Genomic DNA, 25,815 nt, shown 5'->3' on the forward strand with positions numbered 1-25,815 from the left:
TCTAGCTGAAAATAATTGGTTGTCATATTTTCCTGTGGGGGAGGGAGAGGTGTTTCTAAGTGGTTATAAAAGTATAAATACCATCTGTATGCTTTATGCTTATTTTTTCTGGTTTTAAGAATAACTTTTGGATTATGTTTCGACACACACTATGTACACAGACAGTAATTCTTATTCTTGGACCTACATAGTTCCTCCATACTATGTTTGTATTACAAGTGAAAGACAGTCTGTATTCAGACCTTTATAGCCAGTTTCATCCTTTTACTTAGTACTTACTTTACTTACTGTCCTGGGTATCAGAGAATTGCTTAGTGCTAAGATGGGCTATATAGGATGAGGTGATTTTTTTGAAAGAGTTTTATCAAGTCTGTGGATTTCCGATGAGACTGTGAATGAACTGGCCTGATGTTGGCAGTGTGAGGTCCTTTAGAAGTAGATGACAAATCACATAAGCCTTGAAGGCAGAGCACTTCATAACCTGGACAAAAAAGTGCATCTCTGGCCCCGTCCCTTAGCTGAATGAGTGAAGAAGGAAAAGGTCCTTGCAGTTTGCTAGAGGTCAGTTTCTCTCTACGTGCCTGCATGACCCTCTTTCCCCAGGTCTTTGCCATGCTTTGAGTGGCGTGTTGGACACACAGTCTCTGAGGCTGAGATGGACTGTTTCCAAATTACTGTGTTCAGTTAGCCCCACTGTGTGGTGAGTAGGACACATTCAACAGCCCTTCACAAGGGTTTTTCTTGCACTCACAGACCTTTAAGCCCTCTTTGAGATTTTAGTGAAATGGGGCAATATGATTTTAGGTGAAAGCTTTTCCGTATGGTGCAGGTGGCTCCTAAGAGAGCTTAGCTTATGGATTACTTCCTTTTCCTTAAATACTAAAAGATTTTATGGCACATATCCTTTGGATACCGGGAAGGTTTCAGGTAGATTCCAGTTCCTGTATGCAGGGAATAAGCAAAAGCAAGGGTATCAATAACCATACAGGAATACATTGTCATCTCCTTTCCATGTTTGATCTCACTCCACACATCAGTGGCTTGACATTTTCTTTATGGGTAAACATCACATCATGGTATTTTAGAATTTATTGTCATGAAAAATTGTGTGTAAAAGCCCTGAATGGTTCTTAGACATCTGATAGCGTTAAAACTTCAATTTTTCACTTATTTTTCAGAGTTCTAGTGCATGAAGGACGTAAATGATAATCCCGGAGGACCATCTGGCCTGGAGCAGACATTGGAACCAAGCTACGATGTGACTGAAAGAACTGAGTGCAAGTCAGATGGTAAGTAAGACAGGGAAGATGAGATATATCATACTGTACCTTCAGTACAGATGAAAAAATACACCCATACACTTTTTCAGAACTTGTCCTAATTTTCTTGGAGACAGAAAGGAACAAGAAAAAAAAAAAAGGAAAATTCACTGCAGGTTTTAAATGTTTTTCAGTGCCCAGTTAGTGTGGAATGTCATTTCAGCTAGATCTTTTCATAGTGGTGTATATATTTTAATCTAGCTATGGTTCTCATGTCATTCAAAGGGTCCATTTTACCTCCATTGCCTACTTGATGTCTAGGAAATTCTTTATAGCTCAGATTTCTAAGGAAGCTTAGAGGATTGAGCCTTTGTCTCCTAAAAGCTCCTTAGAACGTCCTTTTAAATCCAGTCCCTGGCTGTCTCAAACACTTTTTTAAAATTTATATATTTGTGGTAAGCACTAAGTAAATCAGTTTTGTTTAATCATCAAGGAAGTAGGTGTTTCCAATTCTGGACTTTTTCTAAACATATTCTGTCTCTTACAGGAAAGTGTTTCCTGTCTGGACAGTGAGGGCTCTTAGTGCAACTGGGCTTTGTACTTTGAATCATGCATCCAGTGTGGATAAACCTCTTCTCTTTTTATTGGCTAGTAGATTTATTTACTGGTTACAGTTAATGCTGCCCTGGACTAGCCTTTCATACCATCTTGCAGACTGTTGCAGTTTGTGGTTGTTTTTATGGTAGAGAAGCCTGTGCAGCTGGATGTGAGTGGGTCTTTGGTATCAACTCCACACTGTGAAGGAGGCCCGGTTTATGAAAAGAGGATGCTAAAAATCTTTATTAGGGTGTGTTTGGAGAGCAAAAAATGTTCTGTGTGCAAATAAGCTGTAAGGTGAGTAGGTTCATTCCACATGCTGTGTGCTTTACTTCTTAAAAACCCTTTTTGAGCTGTGATCTTCTATTGTTTATATAAGAACCCTGAAAAGCTTCAGGTAACCTAGAGATATTTCTCCTGAAAATTCACATTCTCTTTACAAATTAGCTTTGACCAAGTAACAGTCAGTGCCTGCCATTCGTTTGATGGCAGAAAGGATGCACTTGCTTTTCTATAAGCTAAGAGAGTTATGTTAGTGTTTTACACTTTTTGGTGTTCTTTACATCCTTGCCCAGACCCCTTGAGGCCACTGTAAACCCTAGGCCATAAAACATCAGTGTTATTTAAGTTTTTACTGAGGTGGTGTGTAAGTGTGCCAAATAATTGGAAGCTTCATTATCGTAGAACATGTACAAATATACAGGAAATGACAAACACGCACTTTTTGCCTCACAGCACTTATCTTTGATAGTGTGACAGAAGTAAAAACACGATGTTGTGTATTACCTGACCCTTGTAGTCACAGACTATATTAATTTCAAAGCAAGATGTAAACACAGTTCTGCTGGTTATACAAAATAATGAATTCAGAAATCACTTTGCAGAGTTTATCAAATTTATCCCTGCACTGAAATTAACAGAGTTAAAAGTATGGAGTTCAAACATAAGTGAATTTGTTCCACTAATATAGAAAGCGCACACAGGTCCTGTTTTTAAACTGGATAGTTAAGAAAAAGTAATTTATGTGTTATAAATCCAATATATGATCCTTGTGAATAATGAGGATATTCAGAGGTCTTCCGTGTTTCACTTGCTATGAACCATGTGTTCATGCACAGAGCCTGCAGGTTGTTCATGGAAAGGATCTTTAATCCAGCAGTGATACTGGCTTATTCTTTATGTGTGGGCAATACAAAGGGAAGTTTTTCAAACAGTTTTGTTTTTATTGCAGAAGAAGGCGTGGGTAGTTCTGCCTTGCAGAATAGCTTAGCCTGGAACAACCCTTATGTGGGAGGGCAGAAAGAAAAGATCGACAATCGTTTATCATGTGACATTGAAGTGGAATAGTTCCAACAAAAAGACTTGTGCTCAAACTTTCCAGCCTGAATGTGAGCTGAAGGTCATGCACTTGCCTTCTTGTTGATGTGATAGCACCAGCATGGAAGCATCACTGGTGAAGTGCTGTGTGTGTAGGCTGCCCCGGCAAGTGTGCTTGCTGAAAATGTACCCTCTAAAGCCCTCAGTCTGAGGTGGCTGAACAGGCTGGTTTTGGCAAAGATGCTTAGAAAGTATCCCTGACATTAATTTGAGGGAATGCTCAGGTGTATAAAATGCAAATTTATGTCTTTAAAGTTGATGGAAGATGCTCTCATAAACGTTTGAAGTAAAAGTTGTTGTCCAGGTATTGTTGTAGGACTGTAGACTGCCCCTTGTTTCAAATTTGACTAAGAAAATGGTATCATTCTGTTCAGGTGACACAAACACTAATAAACTTCGGTATTTCATAGAATGCTATATAGAATGTGGCCAGTAGTTCCTAAATTGAGTAATCAATAAAACTCATACAAAGAAAATATTGTTGTTTTCACACCAGGGCATGAGAGCTAATGAGAAGTTTCTAAGGCATGGCTTGATTAGGGTAGGTTGGAAGGCAACTTCAAATTCTAAAAGAAACCTTGAAAAACTGTTAAAATATGTTTATACCAGCCAACAAGTAGGGATGGTGAAACCATAAAATGATTTACTAGATTGGATAACAGTCATTTTAAGTAACTGGAAGGCTATTTGTTTCACAGATCTCTCTCGTGTTCACATGCTTACATCCAACATAGTGTATGAAGCAAAAAGTATGCAGAGTGAAATTAAAACTAGATGGTGTTCCTGGAGGATTGAAAAGTTTTGCTGTAGCTGCACAACATAGTAATGAGCTGCTCTTGTGCGGGTGGAAAACAGGATACAGATAAAAGAGGTCACATGAGTCTGTGGGGATGAGGAAAATTAATATGCTATTTTTGAAGGAGTGTGCACTCAGGTTGACATTTTGAAGAAAAATTCTTTCAGTTAAAACTTTATTAGAGCACGTTTATTCTGCAGTGTGTATGCAAAACACTATAGAAAATAAAACTGGTGCAAATCTGTTTGTCTCTTAACAGCATTTAAGAATCAGAGATGAAGAGGACGTGGCAGTTTGCAGTGCCAGGGTACACTGTACTACAGTGTACAGCTGTGCACTTACAGGGACCTGATTTCAAACAAAAGAGTTAAATTAAAAATCAGTCTATTTTTTTGGACAAGTATCTATTTGCTAAATTATCACCTGCCACTTTTAGATCTATGGTACAGTTTCTTTCAGTATTATCATATATTAATGAAGTGCTGAATAAGTTCTTAGGTTTTTTTTGGTTTGGTTTTTTTTTTTGTTTTGGTTAATTCTTGTACTTGATCCTTTCTCAAGCTGGATGGGTGACAAATGACTTGATGCTGCATAAAATGGTTATCTTGCTTCAGACAAAGTAGGAGATATAACTTTGATAAAAATGTACTTGTAATTTAAAGACTTGAACCTGTTGATGCTGTCCCCTGATGTATGTTTACTCCTCTGCCAGCTCCATTAGTCCAGCATAGCAGTTTAAGAGAACTGATTATTTGCTTTCCGCTGAAGTTCCAGTGAAAGTTGGAATTTTTGGTCGCCTTTCAGGCATCCTGCATGAAAAGACAACAGAATCCATTTGCTGATATGTCCTGGGTCTCTGTTTTACTAAATACCTTTCTAGGTCACCATGCAGAGATTATCATTCATCATATCACTGTAAACTAGAAAACAGTGAATCCAGCAGGTCTCTGGCAATGCTGACAGCTTAATATTGATTAGTATTGTCAAATTATAAACTGCTACAGAGTTTTACCTGAAATTTCAAAAATACTAACTCGTCACATCAACTGGATTAGAGCATGCAGGTTTCTGAAGGCAGCAGTTTGTAGTGGTGTGATGTGAAGTGGTGTGTGCTGTCTCCAGTCTAACAGCCCAAGTAAAAGACGTACACAGGCTGATCTATCACAGTGTTTTGGCGCAAAGCTCGAGCTTGTGATTTGGGTTTCCCCTGCACAGTTATTCTAACCACTGTGCTGCTGTTTCTCCAGCAGCTGTTGAGTATTTCCTTGCACTCCAAAAGGATGTACATCTGTTTTCCTCCAAGTGCATTCCATCCTGCCTCTTTCTTTCCCAGATAAGCACTGCATTTTGAGTAGCAGTGACAGAATGATTTGGGTTTTTTTTCCAAATTGATAAGATGAAGCTACCTCTTGTTTGTTTGAGTCAGTGCTCTGCTTGCAATGATAAAATGACCACCTGAAGTGGAATGCACCTGAGTTTGGCCTCACATTCATATTCATTTGATTGCACTAATTATTTGTTTTGGTTTCAGTCTTTGAACCTTAAGACAAGAGTGTTACTTGAAAAGTTTAAAGAGTTATCGACAATCATCAGCATTTACTGACATTGGGGCATACCTAATAAGGTATCATTTAGCAGTCCTAGCAGAAGTGGGCAGCTGTATTTCAGAGGCAGATAACAGGGTCTGGTTCTTTTACAGTTTCTGTCAGTCCCTAGGAAGATTGGGGTCCTAAGTCCAAGGTAAAAGTACATTCTACTGTGTCTCTGCTATTACACAGGCAGCAAAATAGTATTTCTGGGCTGTCACTCTCCTCCAAGGATTATTCAGGACTCTTCTGTCAGTCTTCCTTTCACCATTCATGTTAGGACAGTTTGCTCTGCTCTTGCCTCTCTATATAGCTCCTGCCTTTTAAGCTTGATCTTCAGGAATAGGGACTGTGGCAGAAGACAGATCTAATCACATGCTCTTTGTTAGAGTGAGGTCTGGAGGGCATCACCTTTGTCTTTTTATTTCTTGGTTTCTGGTGAAGGAAATATAGGCATACGGACTTGAGGAGAGCAACAGCAAGCTCAGGTACGACCCTGCTCCAGATGGTCATAGGGGTAGAGAACTGTGGCATGCACCATGACAAAAAACAGGTGGGGCATTGTCACGGTTTGTGGGGTTCAGGGGAAACCCAGACCAGCGGGTTCTTTTAGCTGAGTTGTAGTTTTCCCTGCCAAGCCTGGCAGGGGGGCGTCCTGTCTTGCCCTGGGGCTAAATCCAGCTGCACCCAAGCACCAGACAAGAGACAAGCAGCTGGTTACAGCAAGAGCTGATCAGAGCTGATCCACTTTATTTAACAAGATGGAAGATTTTTATAGGCCAGATATGGAAGATTCTGGAGATAGGGGAAAGATATGCAAAACCTGGATAAGGTATTGGACAATTAGCAGGGATTGACAGAGAAAAAAGGGGGGATACATAACTTTTCAGATAACTTTTAAGTATACAATTGGCATGGGCAGCTGCCCTCACGAAACACTACCCAATCAGAAACTGCTTTCTCCTATGGGAGAAAACTTACGATCTAACAGAATAAGAACATGAGCATGAAATAGAGGTCTCAGTCTATCTGTCTGATGCTGTCTGGCTCATGCTGTCAGACGCTGATTCCTTCCACTGGTTAAACTCCTCTTCATCTTTCAGCCCATCTCCAACAGGGCATGGTGGGATGTTCCCTGAAATGGCGTTGCTTGGCTTGGCATGTGTACCTGTAAGGCCGTATTCGGCCCTGGTGAGAGCTGACAGAACTATTCTGTCAAGCTCTGTTAGGCCCTGGCTAGCAGTGTAATACTTCCCCATGTGGCACTTTCTCAGCTTTTGTGCAGGTGCAAATATCATAAACACTACTGTAGTTTAAGGTTTGGAATTATGGGCTGTCGTTGCACTACCCAGTATGTTGTGTTTGATGTTCTCACAACTGCACCTGTGTTTTTGTAATTGTGAGTGATAATAGGCACATTTGTGTGCTGAATCCATAGACATGCAATGAAAGGAAGCAAAAGCACGTGCTAGGCAGCAGTTTGAAAACTGTGTCAGTCTCAGTTTCAAAAGCAACTCTGCAGTATTGTGTCCCTGTCTTTCAGTGTGAAAGGGATTCTGTACACTAAGCTGCTTTTGAAAATGAAACTTAGACCCATCTTTTGAAGAGCAATTAAAGTAGTTTCAACAGAACCACAATCTTATCTGGCTGGATTGGGACTTTTGAAAATTTGGCCTCTTGATGCCCTAAATGAGCTAGGGAGAAGATATCCACCATCGTGTTTCCCACTAGAAAAATGAATCAAAATCAATATCTGATTTCTGCAGCTTCGCCTTTGAAATGTTCCATTAAGAGCTCACAGTTGAAATTGGGAAGTAACTAGATTTTTTTTTCTGTCTCAGAGTTTAGAGCAAGATATTTCAGAGGAGAGGGAGGGTAGACTGCCTACCCTAACTCTGAGGTTACTTAATCTGCAAGAGGGAGGAAGTTTTCAATGTACTGTACTTCTTGCATATGCTACCTTGTTTCATTTGAGCTATTGCCAGATGCTGTTTTTAGTCTCCACTCAGTCCTTCTGTCAGGCTTTCACACTCCTCCTCCTGTGGGCTTCTCTTCTATGGCCTTGTATTTATTTTCCTTCTTTCATCTCTTATTATATATCCTCAATTCCATTATTCTCAAACATACTCAGACCTTCTTTTGTCACCTGTATTTTGTCTTCTCCTTTCACTGCCTGTTACTGTGAGTCCATTATGGAGCTTAACTGATGAGAGTGGTTTTATAGGACCTGGTCTAATGCCATAGAGAGATATTTTATAAGTCAAAAATACCAAAGAGCCTGTTTCATGGATGTGAAATCCTAAACAGTGCATTTTGATTTTGATATGGGCATTGTTTTTTGATTTGTATTTTGATTTGGGCATGTTGTTATGCACTAAATTTTGTGCATGCCTCATGGTCAGTGTTTGGATTGGTGGACTAACTGATTGATTAATGGACAAATTAATTGCATAACTACAAGCTAAAATAAGCTTAAAATCAGCCTGGTAAAACAACTAGTCATTTTTGAGAACAGAAACTTGCTGACATGTATGTGTCTGCAGCAGTTTTATAGACCTATTTTAGTTGAAGGAAACCACCCTTTGGAAGTCTGTCATCACAGTATTTGAAACCTCTATTGTTTCAGGCTTTCCTGACCTGTGACTTCATGGATTGAGGTTTTGTGCTTTCCTTACACCTGCTGGTGACATCCCCATGGGGAAATGCAAGAAACCTTAATAAGCAAAGTAGCTCAATATGAATAGCATTAGGAGGCAAATTGTTGGGGAATACCATCCTCAAGAATTAGAGGGATTAATGATGGGAAGCAAAGAACAGAAAGGGGAGTCTACATTGGTGAACCTTCCTTAGGAGCACTCAGAGTGTAACTGAGGATCTTAAACTCTCAGATGAAGCAGAGAAAGGAGAGATTTGGGAACTCCATGAGAAGAGCTTTTTGGAAGGACAGAAGAAGAGTTGAGTAAGTACTGACACATTTGATTGTTTGACGGTGCATTCTCACAACATCTGTCAAGCTTCCTTTAAAAATACCCAGCCAGTATGGCTTAACTGTAGATATTTTTCATACTTACTTACTTCCCAATGCAAGGAATTGGCATTTTAATTTCACAAATAAATCTACCAGCTCGTTAAATGTATCCACCTGCTCATGCAAATGGGAGCCCAGCAGACTGAGTTTGTTCTCACGTGCTTTCTCATCATAGCTTTCTGGTTGTCTTCTAAATTTTACGTAGTCTATACTGTTCAGGTTCTGTGTTACACTGTATTCTATATAATTTCATCCCTTAAATTGCACCCACCACTACAATATGTGGCAGCACTGGGTTGTTAGACTGTTCTCCCCATGGGATCTGAATGCCTCTTCACTGTAGACTGCTGGCTTTCTGTGTGCTGCGCCCCATGCTGTGGTAGCAAGCTGCCTGGATATTGTGGTTCTTTGCACCTACCAAAGAGCATGAATGCTTATCCGGTGTCCTTAATGACATGGATCTGGTATTGTTTTATTTTAAACTCAGCTGTTTAGCTAAAAGAATGTGTTATTTAAAAGGAAAATGCAATTTCACCTGAAAGTAAAAGGCCAAATGAAATTTTATTTAGCCCCAACAATAGATGCCATTTGCTGTTGATGATTGCCATCATGGCACGCTTTAAGTGAGAACAAACAGACTACCCCCCTCCAATACACACAAGCCTTTTTTCCTAACAGATTTATTCATTAAGCATATGTTCAAAGACTACAGCTATTACCACTTTTAAACAGAACCATTTTTCATTGCTTTTCATGGGTAAAATACCACAGTGTTATGAAAAAACTAATAATGTTCCAGATTTAATTAACTAGCATATTCTATTAAAAGTCCTTTCTACTCAAATTGTTGGACAATAGGTAGATAAATACCGTATGTTGGAGACTGACCTTCAAATGACAGTCCAAAGTTGCTGCTTTGCAAAGTCTTTAGCAGTTTGAATGCCATTACCTTCCCTCTGTGTATGTTAGAATGGTCTCTTACTTCTGAGGGCAGAAACAGAATGCAAGATGGTTAGACTGTAAGGCTTGGTCCCAGCTTCCTTGCACAGGCAACATTTCTGCTGAAATAGGTAAAAGTTCCATCTGACCAATTTTGCAGCCTTTTGAGAAGAGGGATGGCACTCTTGAGAGACACTAAATGCCTTCCATTTTGTACGCTTTCTGTGGGAGACAAAGATAAATACAGAAAGCTTTTTCAGAATAGGTCGTTTTTCTTTCTGTCATGTTTGTGCAGGGGCTCTCAAAATGGCCCCTTTTAGCATCCTTTGTGCTCGCTGGTACTGACAGGTTCTGAATGTCCTTTGCCAGGACATTGAAGAGCCTGTGTTATTTTCTGTAGGGAAAAGGCTTTTGCAACAGCTGTAAGGTGAAGCTTCCTTTGTTCTTGGGGTTTTTCTGCATGCCACTAAAGTGCTGTTCCTACTGGATGCACATATAGGTTCAGTGATGCTGTGTCCCTTCAGCTGCTAAGACCGTTTCAAGATGTGTGGAGATGAAAGGATGAACTATGTGTTAGGTATCCCTCAAAAATAGGACTTGATACTGCCTTGTTTCATTTTTTGTCTTTTGTGCCTCTGCTCAGCATATCTGAAATAGATCTCAGGGCTTCTACCTGGGTCACACATAAAATGTAGCTCTTTTCCATTCTTCTTATGATCTTCCCAACGTAATTAAGGCTACTGTGGTGTTTTGACCCTGGCTGGAGGCCAGGTGCCCACCAAAACCACTCTGTCACTGCCCTTCGCAACAGGGTAGGGGAGAGAAAACGTAACAAAGGGTTCATGAGTTAAGGACAGGGAAAGATCACTCACCAGTTACCATCACAGGCAAACCAGACTTGCCTTGGGGAAATTTATTACCAATCAAAATCAGCAGGATAAAGAGTAATAAATCAAATATTAAAAACACTTTTTCCCCTAGCCCCTAGCCCTTCACTCCAGCCCTTCTCCCCCACAGTGATTCAGGGAGATGGGAATGGGAGTTACAGTCAGTTCATCACATGTTTCTGCCACTGCTTCCTCCTGAGGGAGAGGAGTCCTTCCCCTGCTCCAGCAGGGAAGTCAATCCAGTGCAGGACAGTCCTCCGTGAACTTCTCCAATGTAGTTCTTCCACGGGCTGCAGTTCTTCACTAACTGCTCCAGTGTGGGTCTCTTCCAGGGAACGTGGTCCTTCAGGAACAGGCCCAAGTGTGCAGGGTCACAAATCCTGCCAGCAAACCTGCTCCAGCGTGGGCTGCTCTCCATGCATCTGCAGGTCTCTGCCAGGAGCCTGTTCCAACACAGGCTTCTCACAGAGTCACAACCTTCTTCTGGGCAGCTACTTGCTCTGGTGTGAGGTCCTCCAGAGGCTGTCTACACCCCTGCTGACCTCCATGGGCTGCAGGGGCACAGCTCCTTCACTGTGGTCTGCACCACGGGCTGGAGGGGATTCTCTGCTCCAGCACCTGGAGCACCTTCTCCCCCTGCTTCTGCATTGACCTTGGTGTCTACAGGGCTGTTCCTTTCACATATTCTCACTCCTTTCTTCTCTGGCCACGTTTATTTCTGTGCCATAACTTTTTTTCTTCTTGAATATATAATCACAGAGATGCTACTACTGTCTGATTGGCCCAGCCTTCTCCAGCAGTGAATCTGTTTTGGAGCTGGCTGGCATTGGCTCTGTTGGATATGGGGATGCTTCTAACAGCTTCTCAAAGAAGCCATCCCTGTAGCCCTCCACACCCTGCTACGAAAACCTTACCACATAAACCCTTCACGAAAGGACCGAGCAAGTTTTTTGTATGCAGTTGTCAGTGGGAGTTGAGGGGGGCAAGGAAAAAAAGTCTCCAGCAGAATTTTCAAGTAATATGGAGGAAGACAGAGGTTGGGTGGTTTGGAAGTGCTGCACTGGTCCTTAGAAACTAAGAGTGAGACTTACAAGGTTACTCAGTACTTTATTCTTCATATGAAGTGAAGTGTGGGAGGAGACTTGGTATGAGGTGCTTGGCATCTCCTGTTGATGCTGATGAAGCGTTCTGGATAGCATAGCAGAAATACAGCTCTGTGGATCAAATCTTGCTTCCCAGTGACACATACTGTCACCCACACTTCATAAAGAGCATGCTGTGGAAAGCAATTGAAAATAAATTACGTACGCAGCGTGTTTCAACATGGAGACAAAGCAGTGGGGCAACTAGGAGTCATAAGGATATGTTTGGTGCCTTTGTGGTGACCTAAATTATAAATGTTAGGAAATCAGGAGTTTCTGAAAAGAAAGCAATACTTCAATCAAGATCAGAGACAACATTGTTTTTTAAATCTGTGTTGCATAGTCGAGGAGGTAAAGTAACTTACTGTCTTTTCCTCCTCAGAATAGGAGGTACCGTGAGACCTTTTATATCTCTAGCAATGGGAGGTTTTAAGTGTGCCTCCCACAGATGCAGCATACCTTCCACGTGCTTCCATGCAACATCAGATCATATTCAAGTCTTCTCCAGAAAGGTCTCGAAATAAGGTATGAAAGAACATTTCTGCAGTATTTGCTGGAGTACAGAATGAAGACGCCTAGGTTAACTGTGATCCCAGTCTTACTGTGGAGCTAGAAGTAGAAAAGCTATGCTGATGCAGGATCCAAAATGGTACTTGCTTCCCACCTTGGAGACCTGTTGATTAATGTCAGTTCTTGCTAAGGTAACTCAGCATGAGTCTGATATGAGAGTCACCTCAGGTCAAGCAGAGCCTGGGGATACGTGTGTCCATTAGAGGTTTGTTTCTTTGGATTGTTTTGTAGAGTGAAGCCAGAAATGCAGGCAGGTCATGCAAAATCCTCCCAGAATAATTGCAAAGCTCATCACCAGCGTGTGCCTTTTTGTCTCACCTTCTCTGACAGAGATTGGTAACAACTTGTGCATGTCTGCTTCTCCATCTAGACAAAACATTGCTCAGTGCATGTTTCCTCACTGGGAAGAGGATGAGAAGGCAAGCTGTTGCCTTTTTTTTTTTTTTTTTTTTTTTAAGTTTACTATTTAAGGCTGTGTATCTGTGTTAAGGAGCAGAGTATAGGAACCCAGATAAACTAGGCACAGGTAAACCAAGTGGACTGTTACCACCTCCTACATGCACTGTTCCCTTTTTGTGCTCCTGTATGGATAGCTAGCGAGAAGGAAAGATTGAAACTGTTATGCTTACACATTTTATTAACCTAAATGTGCCCCTAACGTGAAGGAACTGCAGTTACAGGGGTAGCAGAGCACTGAACTGGAAGCAATGATATTTAATTGTGCAGGGTTTGCATTAATGGAGTAGCCCTGAATGGAAATAGGGCTCTAATAAAGAGATAAAACTGAGTGGGGACATCCTATTTCTGGATGTCCACGCCCTATCTGTACAAGTGTTTATTCTAAAGCCTAAGTTATAGTATCTGAGTGAGGCTGCTACTTTCTGAGGAAGCAAAGCAGTGCAAGCAGAGCCTTTTTAAATGCATGAAAGAAAGTGAAAAGCTTATACTTGGCATAGTACCCTTTGGGCATGTATCAGGTTTGTGACTGAAGATGATTGTTGAGACTGGTCTTGATATAATTTACTTTGCTCAGGAAAGAGAATGTCTTTGAAATAAACATTGAATGCAATAGTGACTTTCCTAAATGAAAACATTTAGGTGAAGGCTCCAGGGTATAAGATTTGAGTCGCATAGTAAAGCAGGCTATCCCCAAATGAATGACATCAAAGTGTTCACATTTGAACCTGGCAGGAAGCCAGCATATCACCCATCTGCTTCAAGGTGCAAACCTTCTCATTCACCAGAGCAGAAAGCGGATCTAATACCTACAGAATGCCAGGCTAGTAAGTCACTGGAGTGAAATTAGAAATACACAGTGGTATTAGCATTGCAACTGCAGAAGTTATTCATTTATCAGGAGAAATATGCTTTTTTTTCAACAGTACCAGTGTGCTAACACCAATTCAGATTATAGTAGTATGAGTAGTAAATACTTTCAAAAGTGTGTGTCAGAGTCACTCTTGTATTGCAGAGGCCATTTGACTGCTTTTAAATTACTGCTATTTTTTGATTATGCATTCAGGCTATTTGAGTATATCCTGCAGTTCAAGACTAAAGGCACAAAAATTATAATTAGTGTTTGGAAGAGGAGAGTTGGTTATCCTGTTTCAGAGGGTTCAAGCCTGTACATTTCAATCTGCATCGTTGTGCTGCTGACAGTTGTTCCTGGCTGTGTTGCCAGTGCAGGGCGGATTCATGAGCGGTCAGAGCCTTATCTCTTCCATTGTGGAATTACAGATCTGCTTTTTGGGTTTCCATTTTCAGTGTTAAAAGGAAGTTTTCCGCCTGGGATTAATTTGGGACAACCAACTCCACTGAAAGTCAACTTGTAGTCTGTTTGTAAAGGCTCAGGGCACCTCCAGGTTATCACCAGGCACTTGAAAATGTTCACCGAAGAAAACAACATAACAAAGAAAAGTATTCTTTATTTAAAAACCCACAATTTTTAAAAATTGAATCTAATTTTAAGTGGTAACCAAATGTACCTTCTGTAAGGGGGTTAATAGGAAAAGAGGAAAAAGCCTTATGCAAAAAAAAATAAAAGCAAAACCAAACTAAAACCAAACAAAAGAAGCTTTGAATAGAACTCCGATTGAAAGATGGCAAATGCTAGTGACTTGTGGATGTGATACAAGTTAATATTTACTGTCTCTGCACCTTTGAGGGTCTGCACTCACTTAAGGGTTGTAATTTGGCACCATATTTAATAATTTTGTTTCAAAGCAAAGGCTGCTCTATGAGAGCAAGCTGCCATGAGAAATGACATATCCTTTAACTTGATGTTTCACAGGAGAAAAGGGAAAAGGACAGTGAGAGTATGATTTAGATGGGGACAAGGGCATAACTAGTCTTGCATCGGAAATTAGGAGCAACTCCCCCCTTATTAGTAGAAGCATAGCAGTTTATAAGGAGTGCTGGACACCAGCAGTCAGACCCTACAGATGGTACAGTAGGTCTCATATACTTCCCATATGGTTGGATTATCTGACAGTCCCTTACTGCTTCTGAGGGCTCCTAGCAGTTCATCTTTGCTGGTTTTTTCTAGAGCAGAGAGCCTGAGGATTTTGTTTTCTTCTTGCTCCCATCTAAGTGAGGCTTACACCTGATTCGGAGTGGTGTCAGCTGGGTGTATCATGAGCTGCTTCTCCCTTGCAGCTCTGCTTTCATATGAGTTACAGATGAGAGATTTGGTGAGATGATTAGGTCAGTTACTTTACTAACCCACCACGGTGGGTCAGGTATATTATAAAGCAGTCTATGGCACTGTGTAGAACTCCAGGTCTGGGAGGAGCGCTGTCTGGAACATCTTGTTTCTTCTGGAAAGGAAGAGTTAAACGACAGCTCAAATGAAGTCTCCCATACTCTCACTTCAGTGAAACTAAGTCTCTAGTGTCAGGCTTTCATCTTTCCCCCTTCAGGAATGACTTCATTTACCACAGTCCTGTCTTATAAAATCATATTTTGAAAAACACAAACAAACAACCAACCCAAACAAAAACAAACAAACAAAAACACCCACCAAAAAAACCAAAACAAAACAAAAACACCAACCAACCAACCAAAAAACCCAATGAACTTTATGGAGGCAAGGCAATTTGAGAAGATTTTGAATTTTTCTTTTTGCTGTATTTCTTTTCCTCTGCAGTTATCATTTTTTCCTGAACTATTTCTTGAGCAAGACCACTCGCTCACTGGGGTGGGGAGTGGAAGTTGATACAGAAAGACGTGTTAATGCTGTGTCCATTAAACTCTCTGAGACTGGGCTTTATCTTTGCGCTTCAGGTCTGTAGAGCACAAGCACATTTTCAAGCAAACAGATTTGCACCAGGATCACTAAGAAGCATGACTGAACATTACCTAAGAACAGATTCTTTCTCACAGGGATTACTTTTTGAATCACTAATTCTGCTTAATAAACCAAATCCTTATTTAGCTCCTAACGAGCCCTCGATTTTTCTAGTGAATGTTAACAGTAGCAGTAGGTAAAAAAATAGTCTGAAAATCAATCACAGTTGTCCTGGGTTAGTCTGAAAGTTAGTTTCAGAAGAATTTTTTCAGAGACTGATTTAATAAATTAGGAAGCTTCTGGTCACTTTTTTCATGACCTATAAACTGTACTGTCCAGATGTCTAATCACAGAAAAAAATACTACCGTGGCAATTTAATTAAATGTATGTTTCTATATGTACAGTCCCACCTAAGAGTAATCTGGACCCTCTGTAACCATGATAAACGTATTTCTTGCCATTGATAGCAAAGTCTTTTTCTGTACAATAGTTTAATAGGTATTAGGATATGTTGACTCCTTTTATGCTTGAGTTTTATGGACCCTGCAAGAAAATGGCTACAATTTTTTCTTCATCCTCTCTAATGATGAAAGTTGGAGCTGATGGACATTTCCACTGCAGCAACTCAGGTGAAGATGCCCTTAGGAACTGGAATTTATCCAGATGGTATTTTCACTTATCATTGTGGCAGCCAGAGAATTACTACACAGTATCTGTTGGACTTTTGAAAAAAATCACAACTTGAAAGCTCTTATAAATCACAGAAAAGAGGGAAAACCTCAAGGCCTCCTCTGTACCCTAAATTCTCAGAACATATCAGCAAGCACATAACATCAGTGACTGATTGGGAATCAGATGAGGTTTGCAACTTGTTTGCTGGCCAGTGTTCTCTTGTTGAAGAATAAGGGGAGGCAGTTTGTCTTGCAATCTCATATTTCTCTTCTCCATCTCTCTCTAGCAGCTTGCAGGCTTGCTTTTATATGTGACCCTGTGGTATCATAATAATGGTCCTGGGTGAACATGAACATTTTTTTTTGCTTCACCTCTTTCTCTCCTCCCACCCACCCCAGATGAAGTGGCAGGTGGACTGAGTGGGAGCAGTGTGAAATGAATGCAGAGAAAATGTGTGACTCAGCAGTTCATCAGGGAGCTGCTGAGTGGAAAGGCAACTATTCTCCTCACACACTGGCATCAGATTCCTGTTCCCTCAGAGATGAGAACAAGCCACTTACGGATGGAGCTGTGCGTCCCACCAGCACAGAGAATTTTTTTCAGTAGGACTTATTGCAAGTAGAGAGGGAAGTTTCTTCTTTAAGTTTGTTACCAAGGAAAGAGGAGAAACATTAGGCTAGAAATACATCAATCTTGATTCATTGCCTGTCTTGCTCACAGATTTTATACATGATTTTATTCCTTGCTTTCTTTTTGTCTTGATGTGTTTTTCCCTTTTGGTAATCAGAGTTTGGCTTAAGCAGCAGCCAGATTCTACCAGTTGAGCTTTAAAAGCACAAGTCTCTAGTAGTTTTCCTGGCTAGTAGTTGATACCCCTTTTTTCCTCTCAGCACTGTTGTTCAAAGAACTCCACAGAGAATTCTTGTCTTCTCAGAAGGAGGCTGCTGGCTTTAGGTGTGCTAACAGCTGCTCATGGACAAAGCAAGTGAGAAGGAGAATTAGTATTTGGGTGTTATCCTCTGTTGCACAAGGGTAAATGAACCTTCTCGCTTCAGTATGAGGGAGAGACCATTTCTAAGCAGTTTTGCAATGATACAGGAAGTTGTTTTATTGGCAGTTTCAGTGACTGTCCTTCAGAAAGGAGAACTGAAGTAGATTTTTCTCTGACTAATCAACAGCTGGTAGACAGTTTAGATCAGTGATTGTGCTTACTAAAAGCTCAGTTTTAAAACTGTAATGTGCATCATTGTCACGGAGTTTTCCCAACACACACTTGCAAAAAAAAGCAAGAATGAGGTGGTGTTCTCTCAAATCTTCAGAGAGGCTGAAACAATGCCACTTGAGAGCTGTTGAGCAGCTGAATTCCTCTTGATGGGCATATCAACCCAGGAATTGGAGTGAATGAAATACAAATATTCTTGGCTACTTCCAGTGTGATCATTTTAGTGAAAACATTCAGTTTACCCAAATGGAATCCTTAAATGTTAGAAATTTCAGTTGTTCTCCACGTAGCTATAAATACCTCTAGCTTGGCCCGGCTTGTTCTTATGGTCCAGGGTAGATACACTTAGTGCAAGATGAAAGCACTGTAAGCTGAAATTCATCTCAGATTGAGTAGCACAGGAGACTGATAACCAGGCTGCTGGTCATGTGGACTGAAGAGGCTTCCATTCCTCTGTAATGTGTCAGAGAGGGTAATTCCAGTTTTTTGGACCTTAAATTGATGGTATGTCAGGCTTATTTCTTCTTTAAGTTCTGTTACACAGGGGTGACTGAAATCTACAGTTACAGTTTGCAGTCCTACAAAGGACCACTGGTTTGATCTAACTGGCTTCCAGTTAGAAACCAAAGAGATTTTACAGTTACTTCAGTGCTTGGCATTGTTTAGTGGTAAATGTAGTGAGATACATGGGTCTCTTGGGGTTGTTGCTAGTGTTTGAATTAAGCTGTCTGATACCTCCTGAAGTAGCTCTCCATGTGGTTTTGCATTACAAATGCAAGATCTACCAACAACAAGTTCTTGGCAGCTAAAACTTGGACTTTATCCAGAGTGGAATTGGAAGTGTTGAGGCTATTACATTGTTGTAAATCCCTTCTATCTCCAGTCAGCCAGTAGTAGGTAGCTGCAGGGTGCATCTGTGGATATTCTTCTTTGCAGCTCTTAATCTGGATACTGTTAAGGACTAGATGCTCTCCTCCTGAGTAGTATTCTATTCAGCCATTTGGGAAACATAATTATGTTGAACTCTTGTAAACAGAGCAGGTCAGGGATTAAGCACAGTGTGTCATGATGGGAAAGGTCAAAAAAAATAGTAATGGAAGAGATGCATTCTTAGGATAACAACAGAAAGTATTCCCAGCTTTCAGCACAGATCATGAAGTCTTTAGTGTAATTTTTGACATAACTTATCAGATGAGTTATGAGTGAAGAGAGCATCAAGAAGAAACAAGCTTTGCTTGGTGGTGAATTTTATCTGTCTGTAAACAGTAATGATGCAGCTTCTGTCATGTTTATTATTTAATATATTAGATTGCTAGTTACAAAGGTGTTCAGTAGAAGTTTCAGAGTTATACAATAGTGACCCAGTAGTTGGTTTCCTGCAGAATGAGGAAAAAATACACAAGCTGTGTTTGCTATGCAAGTATGAAAGGTCCTCCTCCTCTTACCCCCTTCCTCCCATACCACTGCAGTGCAAAAGAAAGCTAATTATTCAGTTTTCATCCTTATCATTCTGCAATGGCAAGCAAAAAAGAGAGTGTTTTCTCAGACAATACTTTTCTCCTAAAGCTTTATTCTCTGGATAGACGGGCTGTCTTTTTACCCTCCAGCACAAGCTGCCTCTTGTTCATGTACACTCTGAGGCAACTCTTTCAGCTTTGATGTGTCTTGCTAGCACCTGGACTTGCCTGCAGTCAGGATGTCCTGTGATGTGTGTTTTTAACAAGGTCTTGACCAGATATGTGAACTGTGATGCCAAGGGCTGTGTCCTGCTCATGCAGTTTAGGTGCATGTCAAAAGAAGCAGTTGACTTGCAGCCCTGTATCAGTAGTGTACATTCATCTACTGTCTGTCATCAATAGCAGGTCTCCCTAGCAGTTGGATGGAACCTGAAGACAGTTTCCATCAGTGGACAGTTGCCCTTTGATACCTGAAGGTCTGAAAGCTATACATGTATTTATGATTCTGGTGTGAAGTGTTGGTAATCTTGATGGATGTGAAGTTTGGCTGGTGTGTTCGTGCTTCGTGGTCCACTCCTATAAATTCTTGCCATGCACAACCATCATGAAGATAGGCTCAGAGCAATATGTATCTCTATAAACCCTAAACAACTATGGGACAATGCAGCTGAGCATCTGTGGTGTGTTGACTGCTGCAGCTTGAGAGTTGGCAGAACAGGTGAGGCCTGTTTTTCCCTCATTTTGTGTGCCTGGCAGGTAATTCACAGAGCTCGGGGATTCCACCACCAGTGAAGCAGCAGCCACTGTTGACAAAATTTATATTTCTCAGTGAAGAAGCAGTACCATCCAATCCCCTGCAGGGACAGTGTGATGGATGTACATAAATGTCTAATAAACTGTAGAGCACTGTATTTTCATTGCTGGGGTACATTTTATTTCTGTTACGAAAACAATTTTGATGAGAAACAAGTTTTTTGCTCAAAAATACATTATTAAATTAAGTCTGCCGATGGAGCTGTGTCAATTCCGTGAGCATTAGCACCCATGCACAAAAGAGGACACACGTTGCTTTAAAGTGTTAATTTCATTAGGAAATAACAGCCAGGATGTGCGGTTCTGGGGACTTGTTTTTTGATTTGCTTTGTTTTGTTTGTCACTGAAGGCTTTAAGTATGAATCAGTTGAGTTCCAGAGCTGCGAATGCCTCACCCACAGCAGGATTTGATGGGATCGTGGCATGTTTGTTACTGTGAGGTTTGTTGACTTGCTTATCATTGCTACAGTGCCTTTTAGCATTTCAGTTAAGCCTGGTACTCTAAGCACTTGTTTTTCTGAGAGCGCATATAGGTGTTGTTTCATTCTTCTGCCTTTTACGTACCCACAAATAAAGTCAGAAAATTAAAGATATGGAGACACAGGTATTTTAAAATAGACGTTTTCAGAGTTGAAGAAGCCAGCTTTTACCTCCTAAGTGGAGAAAGATGCTTCCCTATGTATTATTCCATAGCAATAGCAACATGTTGTGCCATGTGTTTTTGTCAGCTTGTATTGGTGGCAATGTTTAAGGGAGGAATACAGGATGAATGGATCCCTGTCATGATCCAGAAAGTTCCTTACCCTGAACAGCAAGGATGAGGTTAAGTTTATGGTGCTGTTTTGAAATGTCTGGTTGCTTTAACAAGCCATATGGCTGCTACAGATGTCAGAGACCTTTTAATTCTTCTGCCAAAGGGGTTTTTTTTCTAACAACCGTAGTCTTGCACCAAAGCAGAAGTACCTGTGGAACTTGAATCCCAATCTTCATGATGCAGGAATAGAAGTGGATATCACATGGATGTTACATTTAACTGTCAATCAAGTCACTAACAGAGGAGAGGTGCAATTCACTCCTGGAGGTAGTCATCCTTGCCAGCTCTCTCCAGACCTTCACATTCACCTTGAGACAAGAAAGCTTTACTGATATCTCACTCATTTATTACCTCATCTGCACACTGAAAGAATCCAAGGCCCATTAGGGCAAATAAAACAGGAATATAGGATTGCAAGATGAAGTATGAGTGGTAATTGCAGTATTGTTTAAACATGACATAGTTGTATCAATACAGAGTCCTAGGTGAGCATTGTTATGTTTGTTAGAATCTAATCTATTGGGATTTGGAAGAGCAAATGTTTGAGTGAACTTAAATTTATATAGGCCTTTTTCTTTACATGTCCAAGGTATGTATCTTAACCAGTTTCTTTATACATATGAACACAGGCAGTTCTCCAGTATTTTAGTTCTTACCCCTCTTGTCTTTTATTGTATTAGTGCAAATACCTGTTGATAACAGGTTCAGTTCAGCAGACCTGGAATCCTGGGCTCCTAGGTCCATAGACCAGGACCTTATGTAGTGAAAATAATTGAAAGTAGAAGTAATCTATTGTCTTTCATATAGGGCAGTCATAAAAGGAGAATTTGACTCCACCAGTTGTACAGATGATACTAAACAACACTGGAATTCCAGGAATTGGACTTCTGGGCTGTGGAGAGGCATAGATCCCCATGGTTACAGACACAGAACAGTCCCCTAACTGACATCTTTGTTCCAGAAGGCATATGGTTAAGTGGCCTTCACACTGTCATTTTAGAGTCAGGATTTTGTTTCCAACCTAGACACAAACGACCTTGTAAAATCTCAGGCTGTTACAGATATGAAACAAAGATATTCTCTTTACCTGCTACATAAGGCAGGTGAATAAGCCTTTGGTCAGTTAAAAGAAATCTTCTGAAATATGAAATATTATGACTTATAAAAACCAATTGAAAGCTGAGCTTGAAATCTGCATTCCCTGCCTCCTTGTTGTGTTGTCTTCCCAATAATATTTTAGTTCTTCACCATGTCTATTTTATCTTGAGCTTTGGGGAGGAATATCAAAGAAAGGAAGTCATCAGAATTTGGAAAAACAGTAAATGTGTTCATTAACCATTCTTAGGGACAGAGATGTATTATTTCATGTAGATAAAGGAAAAGTAGAACTTAAAATATGTTTAGTGAAAATGGAAGGCTAGAGACTTTAGCAGCAAACAATAATGAACTATACATAAACAGATATTTCTGAAGGTTTAGATCTCAGCCACAGGTGCATATCTCTCTGCAGGGATGACAAAAATAGTTTATGACATCAAGATTCTGTCCCTGCTAAATTTCAAATTCCCATTCCAAAACACAGAGCATAAACATCCCACAAAAATAGCAGGAAAAAAACTGGCAATCATTAACAAGTGTTTTCCCCTTAATTCTTGTTCAAATCCAGTGAGACATGAAGCAGTTTAGAAGCTTGACAATTTTCATCTTTAACTGTCAAGATTTAGCACATTATAGAAAATGTAAATAAAGGTCAGCATTTAAAGTATTTAGGCAGCCTTAACTGTGGCTGCTGTGTTGTCCTCCTGGAAAACTTCTGAGTCCAGCTCTATGTAATGTGCTATCAGAAGTGGGGTGTTAAACATATGGTCAGTGTCCCTGGACACCAAGGACTGTGTCTGTCCTCTCTGAGTTTCTTGGGGACATTTGTCACGGACTGCAGATTACTGGCTGGATGCCTGAAGGACTGAGAGGTAGAGCTCTCATGATCTCTTGAGCTGTATTCCAGAAACTTTCTGCTTCTTCTTTGAAAAGCATTGTTTTCAAGTGGTTGTCTTCTAGCATTAAAAGACACATTGGTGAAAGTGAAGGGTGGGATTGTTGACACTTGTGATTTTACCTCTTTAGTTCCATATTTTTCCCTTTTTTATTGACCTGTATTTAATATGAAATTTTGGTAGCATTTTAAAAAATTAATGAGTCGTTCATCGAATGGTTTTGGTTGGAAGAGACCTAGTCCCAGCTGCCCTACCATGAGTAGTAACACTTTCCACTAGAGCAGGTTGCTCAGGGCCCTATTCAACCTGGCCTTGGCCAATACTTAATTTCAGCATGTATGTGTGGTGTGAGATATGTGGGGTTATATCTATTTGGATGCACATTCTCCATGTTTCCTGAGAAATACCTGTGTAAAGACAATGAAGTCGTTACATATAACTGGTTATACCCAGCATGCCTTGCTAGGCCATTACTCATCATGAACTGACATGAACATTTTGAAAATGAGAAACCAGTAACCTTGAGCTCCTGGGGAAACACCTGGTAGTACACTGCAGATGTGTCTTCTTGTGTCTCTGAGTCTCCCCAGTCATTACACGGTGATGACCCTCTTGTTACTGGGCAGCTGTGGGAATAGAGAACATTGTAGATGAAGCTATCAGTGTTTCCTAAACACCTTGTGCTCATGTGCAGGGATGGATGTCCTAAGGTTTGTTTCAGTGAGGAGAGGGAGAACAGTAGCAGAGTGGGAATAAACATCTCGTGTTCCTGTATTTTCATGAATTCTTACTGTAGTGAGACCCTCAGCTGATACAAGGTCCTTATATTTCATTTGTCTAATTAGAGCTATGGCTACTTTATGGATTCTAGAGTTACTGTTGTGAGGCATTTAGAGAAATATTTGTTGAGAGGAACTTTTTATAGTTGACCTCAACAAACGGTTTAGGTTGGATATCAGGAAAAGGTTCTTTACCCAGAGACTGGTTGGGCACTGGAACAGGCTCCCGAGGGAAGTGGTCACAGCACCAAGCCTGACAGAGTTCGAGAAGAGTTTGAACGACACTCTCAGGCACATGGTGTGACTCTTGGGGAGGGTCCTGCGCTGGGCCAGGAGTTGGACTCGGTGATCCTGGTGGGTCCCTTCCAACTCAGCATATTCTGTGATTCTCTGAAACCAGGGAAGGACCGATGATGTGGCCTTTCCCTGGGCCACAGGTGGCTGGCTTAGGCTTAAGGCTACAGTGCCGTACACAGGGCAGCTTTGGGGCTTTCCTCATGTAGAAAGATGTGAATCAGTAGTACTTACATCAAATGAGTCTGATCTTTCACTCCTTTTAGCTTGTAAATTAATTTTTACCTACACAGACTCTGTTCAAAATACTGTTACTGAGGGACTAGCCACTCCAGCAGTTATTTCTGCCAAACAGAATAACATTACAACATTATTAAATAGCTCTTGAGTATGAATTCATCCAAGAAGTAGGTTATTAGAATAAAGTCTATTTTATTAGTGTCTTAGGACACTCAGCCAAAACCCAGACCCTTGAGCACTATTCAGACTCATAATATGAAATAAGCTCTACCTCAGAAATTTATAATCAAATTAGACAAAGCAGATGAATAAGGGAGAAGAGAGAAGTTGAGGCAGGAAGGGACAAAATGGGTTCTGTGCCACCATTTAGCTGGGAAGTGTGTAGCTAGGCAATAGCACGGATAGTTTCTTTTAAAAAGTAAAAACGAAAAGGTACAGCAATGTAGATGAGAATTTATTAACAACAAAGCCAGAATCTGCACCTCCGGAAAGAAAGGGAAAATAATTTATCCGCCCACACTCACTTTTTTCTGACGAAGGCAGGTGAATAAAGCTGCACTAATAGAGTGTGACGCTCGCAATCCTGAGCTGCACTTACTGATGCGGAACTGAGAGGTAACCATCGTCTCCAGGAAAACAATAGCCCTGGCAGCCCCCGCAGTGCCTGCGGGGTCACACACTCTTCATCCCCTGCACATGTTGTTTTCACGTGAAGGTTGTTCCAGTCCAGCCGTTATGGAGTCAATGGATGAAGCTGAAGGACAGCAAGAAGAGCTGAACAGGAAGGAGCAGTCCCTGAAAACCTCTCAGAAAACAGCAGTGCTTGGTTGGCCACCTCGATGGAATGGATTAATGCCTGGAGACAGCATGTATCTGTTTGTCCTCTCACAGATACTGGTAAGGCAGTTTGCCATAGCTTTGAAATGCTGAGACCCTCCTTTTAAGCTCTGTTGGCTTGGGAGTTCCTCCTCATTTATTGTAGATGTAGCAGTGGACATAGGTGCAGTCCTCTCATTTCTGCAGCCACCTCTGCCTTGCAAACAGCCCCTGCATTTTGATGTCCCAGACTCCCATCCCATTTAGTGCCTCACTGCAAATGCCTTTGCCCAATGACAGATCTCCCACCAAATCCATTTTCTGTAGCTGGTATGTATGGGGGTAAACACCTGTCTTGTTAACAAGTGGATCAGGAGGTGTACCCTAGTAAAGTTGTGGTGTGCCCTTCACAGTCAGAGATGAGGTTATACCTCTCTGTGAGTGTTTTAAGTATAGCATCACTGCTTTTGTAGTTTTATGTTACCTCTGGTGTGTGCAGCACCTCTAAGTGGTTCAAATGAGAAGTTCCCATGCGTGTATGTCTGTGTGTGTGTGTGTCTATTTATAGTGATGTCTATGCAAACTTGGCTTATTTGGGAGAGATTTCAGAGAGGCCTAAATAGTTTTTTAATAGCATAGTCATTTCTCTGAATTACCAGTTTTGATCTAGAAGAGTTCAGAGGTCAGAGGAATCTGTTGCTCTTTCAGTGTACGCCTGGGCAGTCCTTTTTCTAGTGTGGATCAGAGTAAGCCTGCGTAACTCAGGGCTGCACATCTAGTTAATAGTAGCTGAGTATGCAGCCTTCAAGTCTTTTTATTCCTGTTAAGCTATAGCCTAGAAAGTACCTGACTTGTTAAAGCAAAAATGATAATCAAGATGAAATCAATGCTAACTAAATTAGTTAATTATGCAGTCTTGGAATGAAAATGAATGTTTGTATAATGAGAGGTGCTCATTATGTCTTTTCTGATTGATTGCACAGCTTTTCTGCATGATGCTGTGGTACGGCACTTATGGGACCATCCCAGCAGCTCAGAATGCCTTTGACCTGCTCTCGTACTTGCTTACACCATTTAAACAGGTTTTGTCAGATCAAGGGGAGGTAAGTCCCTGTACTCCTCTCTGATTATGTAGTTGATGTCAGTAGCCTTAGGGGGTGCTACTAATACCTCTTCTGATTAAAAGTGTGAATACACATGTATTTCATATATTACAGCGACTGCTGCGTTGTGTGTCTGTCCTGAG

The 25,815-nt window shown here is 40.9% G+C and overlaps 1 protein-coding gene across 4 annotated transcripts in view; it reads left to right on the forward strand.

Annotated features, from left to right (window-relative positions):
* Positions 1-25,815, forward strand: part of PTPN5 (protein tyrosine phosphatase non-receptor type 5) — an 82,459-nt gene that overhangs the window by 21,346 nt on the left and 35,298 nt on the right. For all 4 annotated transcript variants that reach the window (XM_050336850.1, XM_050336847.1, XM_050336848.1 and 1 more), the window contains exons 2-4: positions 1,179-1,289; positions 24,469-24,650; positions 25,553-25,672. In XM_050336850.1, coding sequence (XP_050192807.1) covers positions 1,190-1,289; positions 24,469-24,650; positions 25,553-25,672 — 402 coding nt within the window. In that variant the 5' untranslated portion in view covers positions 1,179-1,189. The remainder of the gene's footprint in view (positions 1-1,178; positions 1,290-24,468; positions 24,651-25,552; positions 25,673-25,815) is intronic.

The sequence above is a fragment of the Myiozetetes cayanensis genome, unplaced genomic scaffold (genome assembly GCF_022539395.1).
Source record: "Myiozetetes cayanensis isolate MyiCay16 unplaced genomic scaffold, myiCay2020 scf6-25, whole genome shotgun sequence".
NCBI lineage: Eukaryota > Metazoa > Chordata > Aves > Passeriformes > Tyrannidae > Myiozetetes > Myiozetetes cayanensis.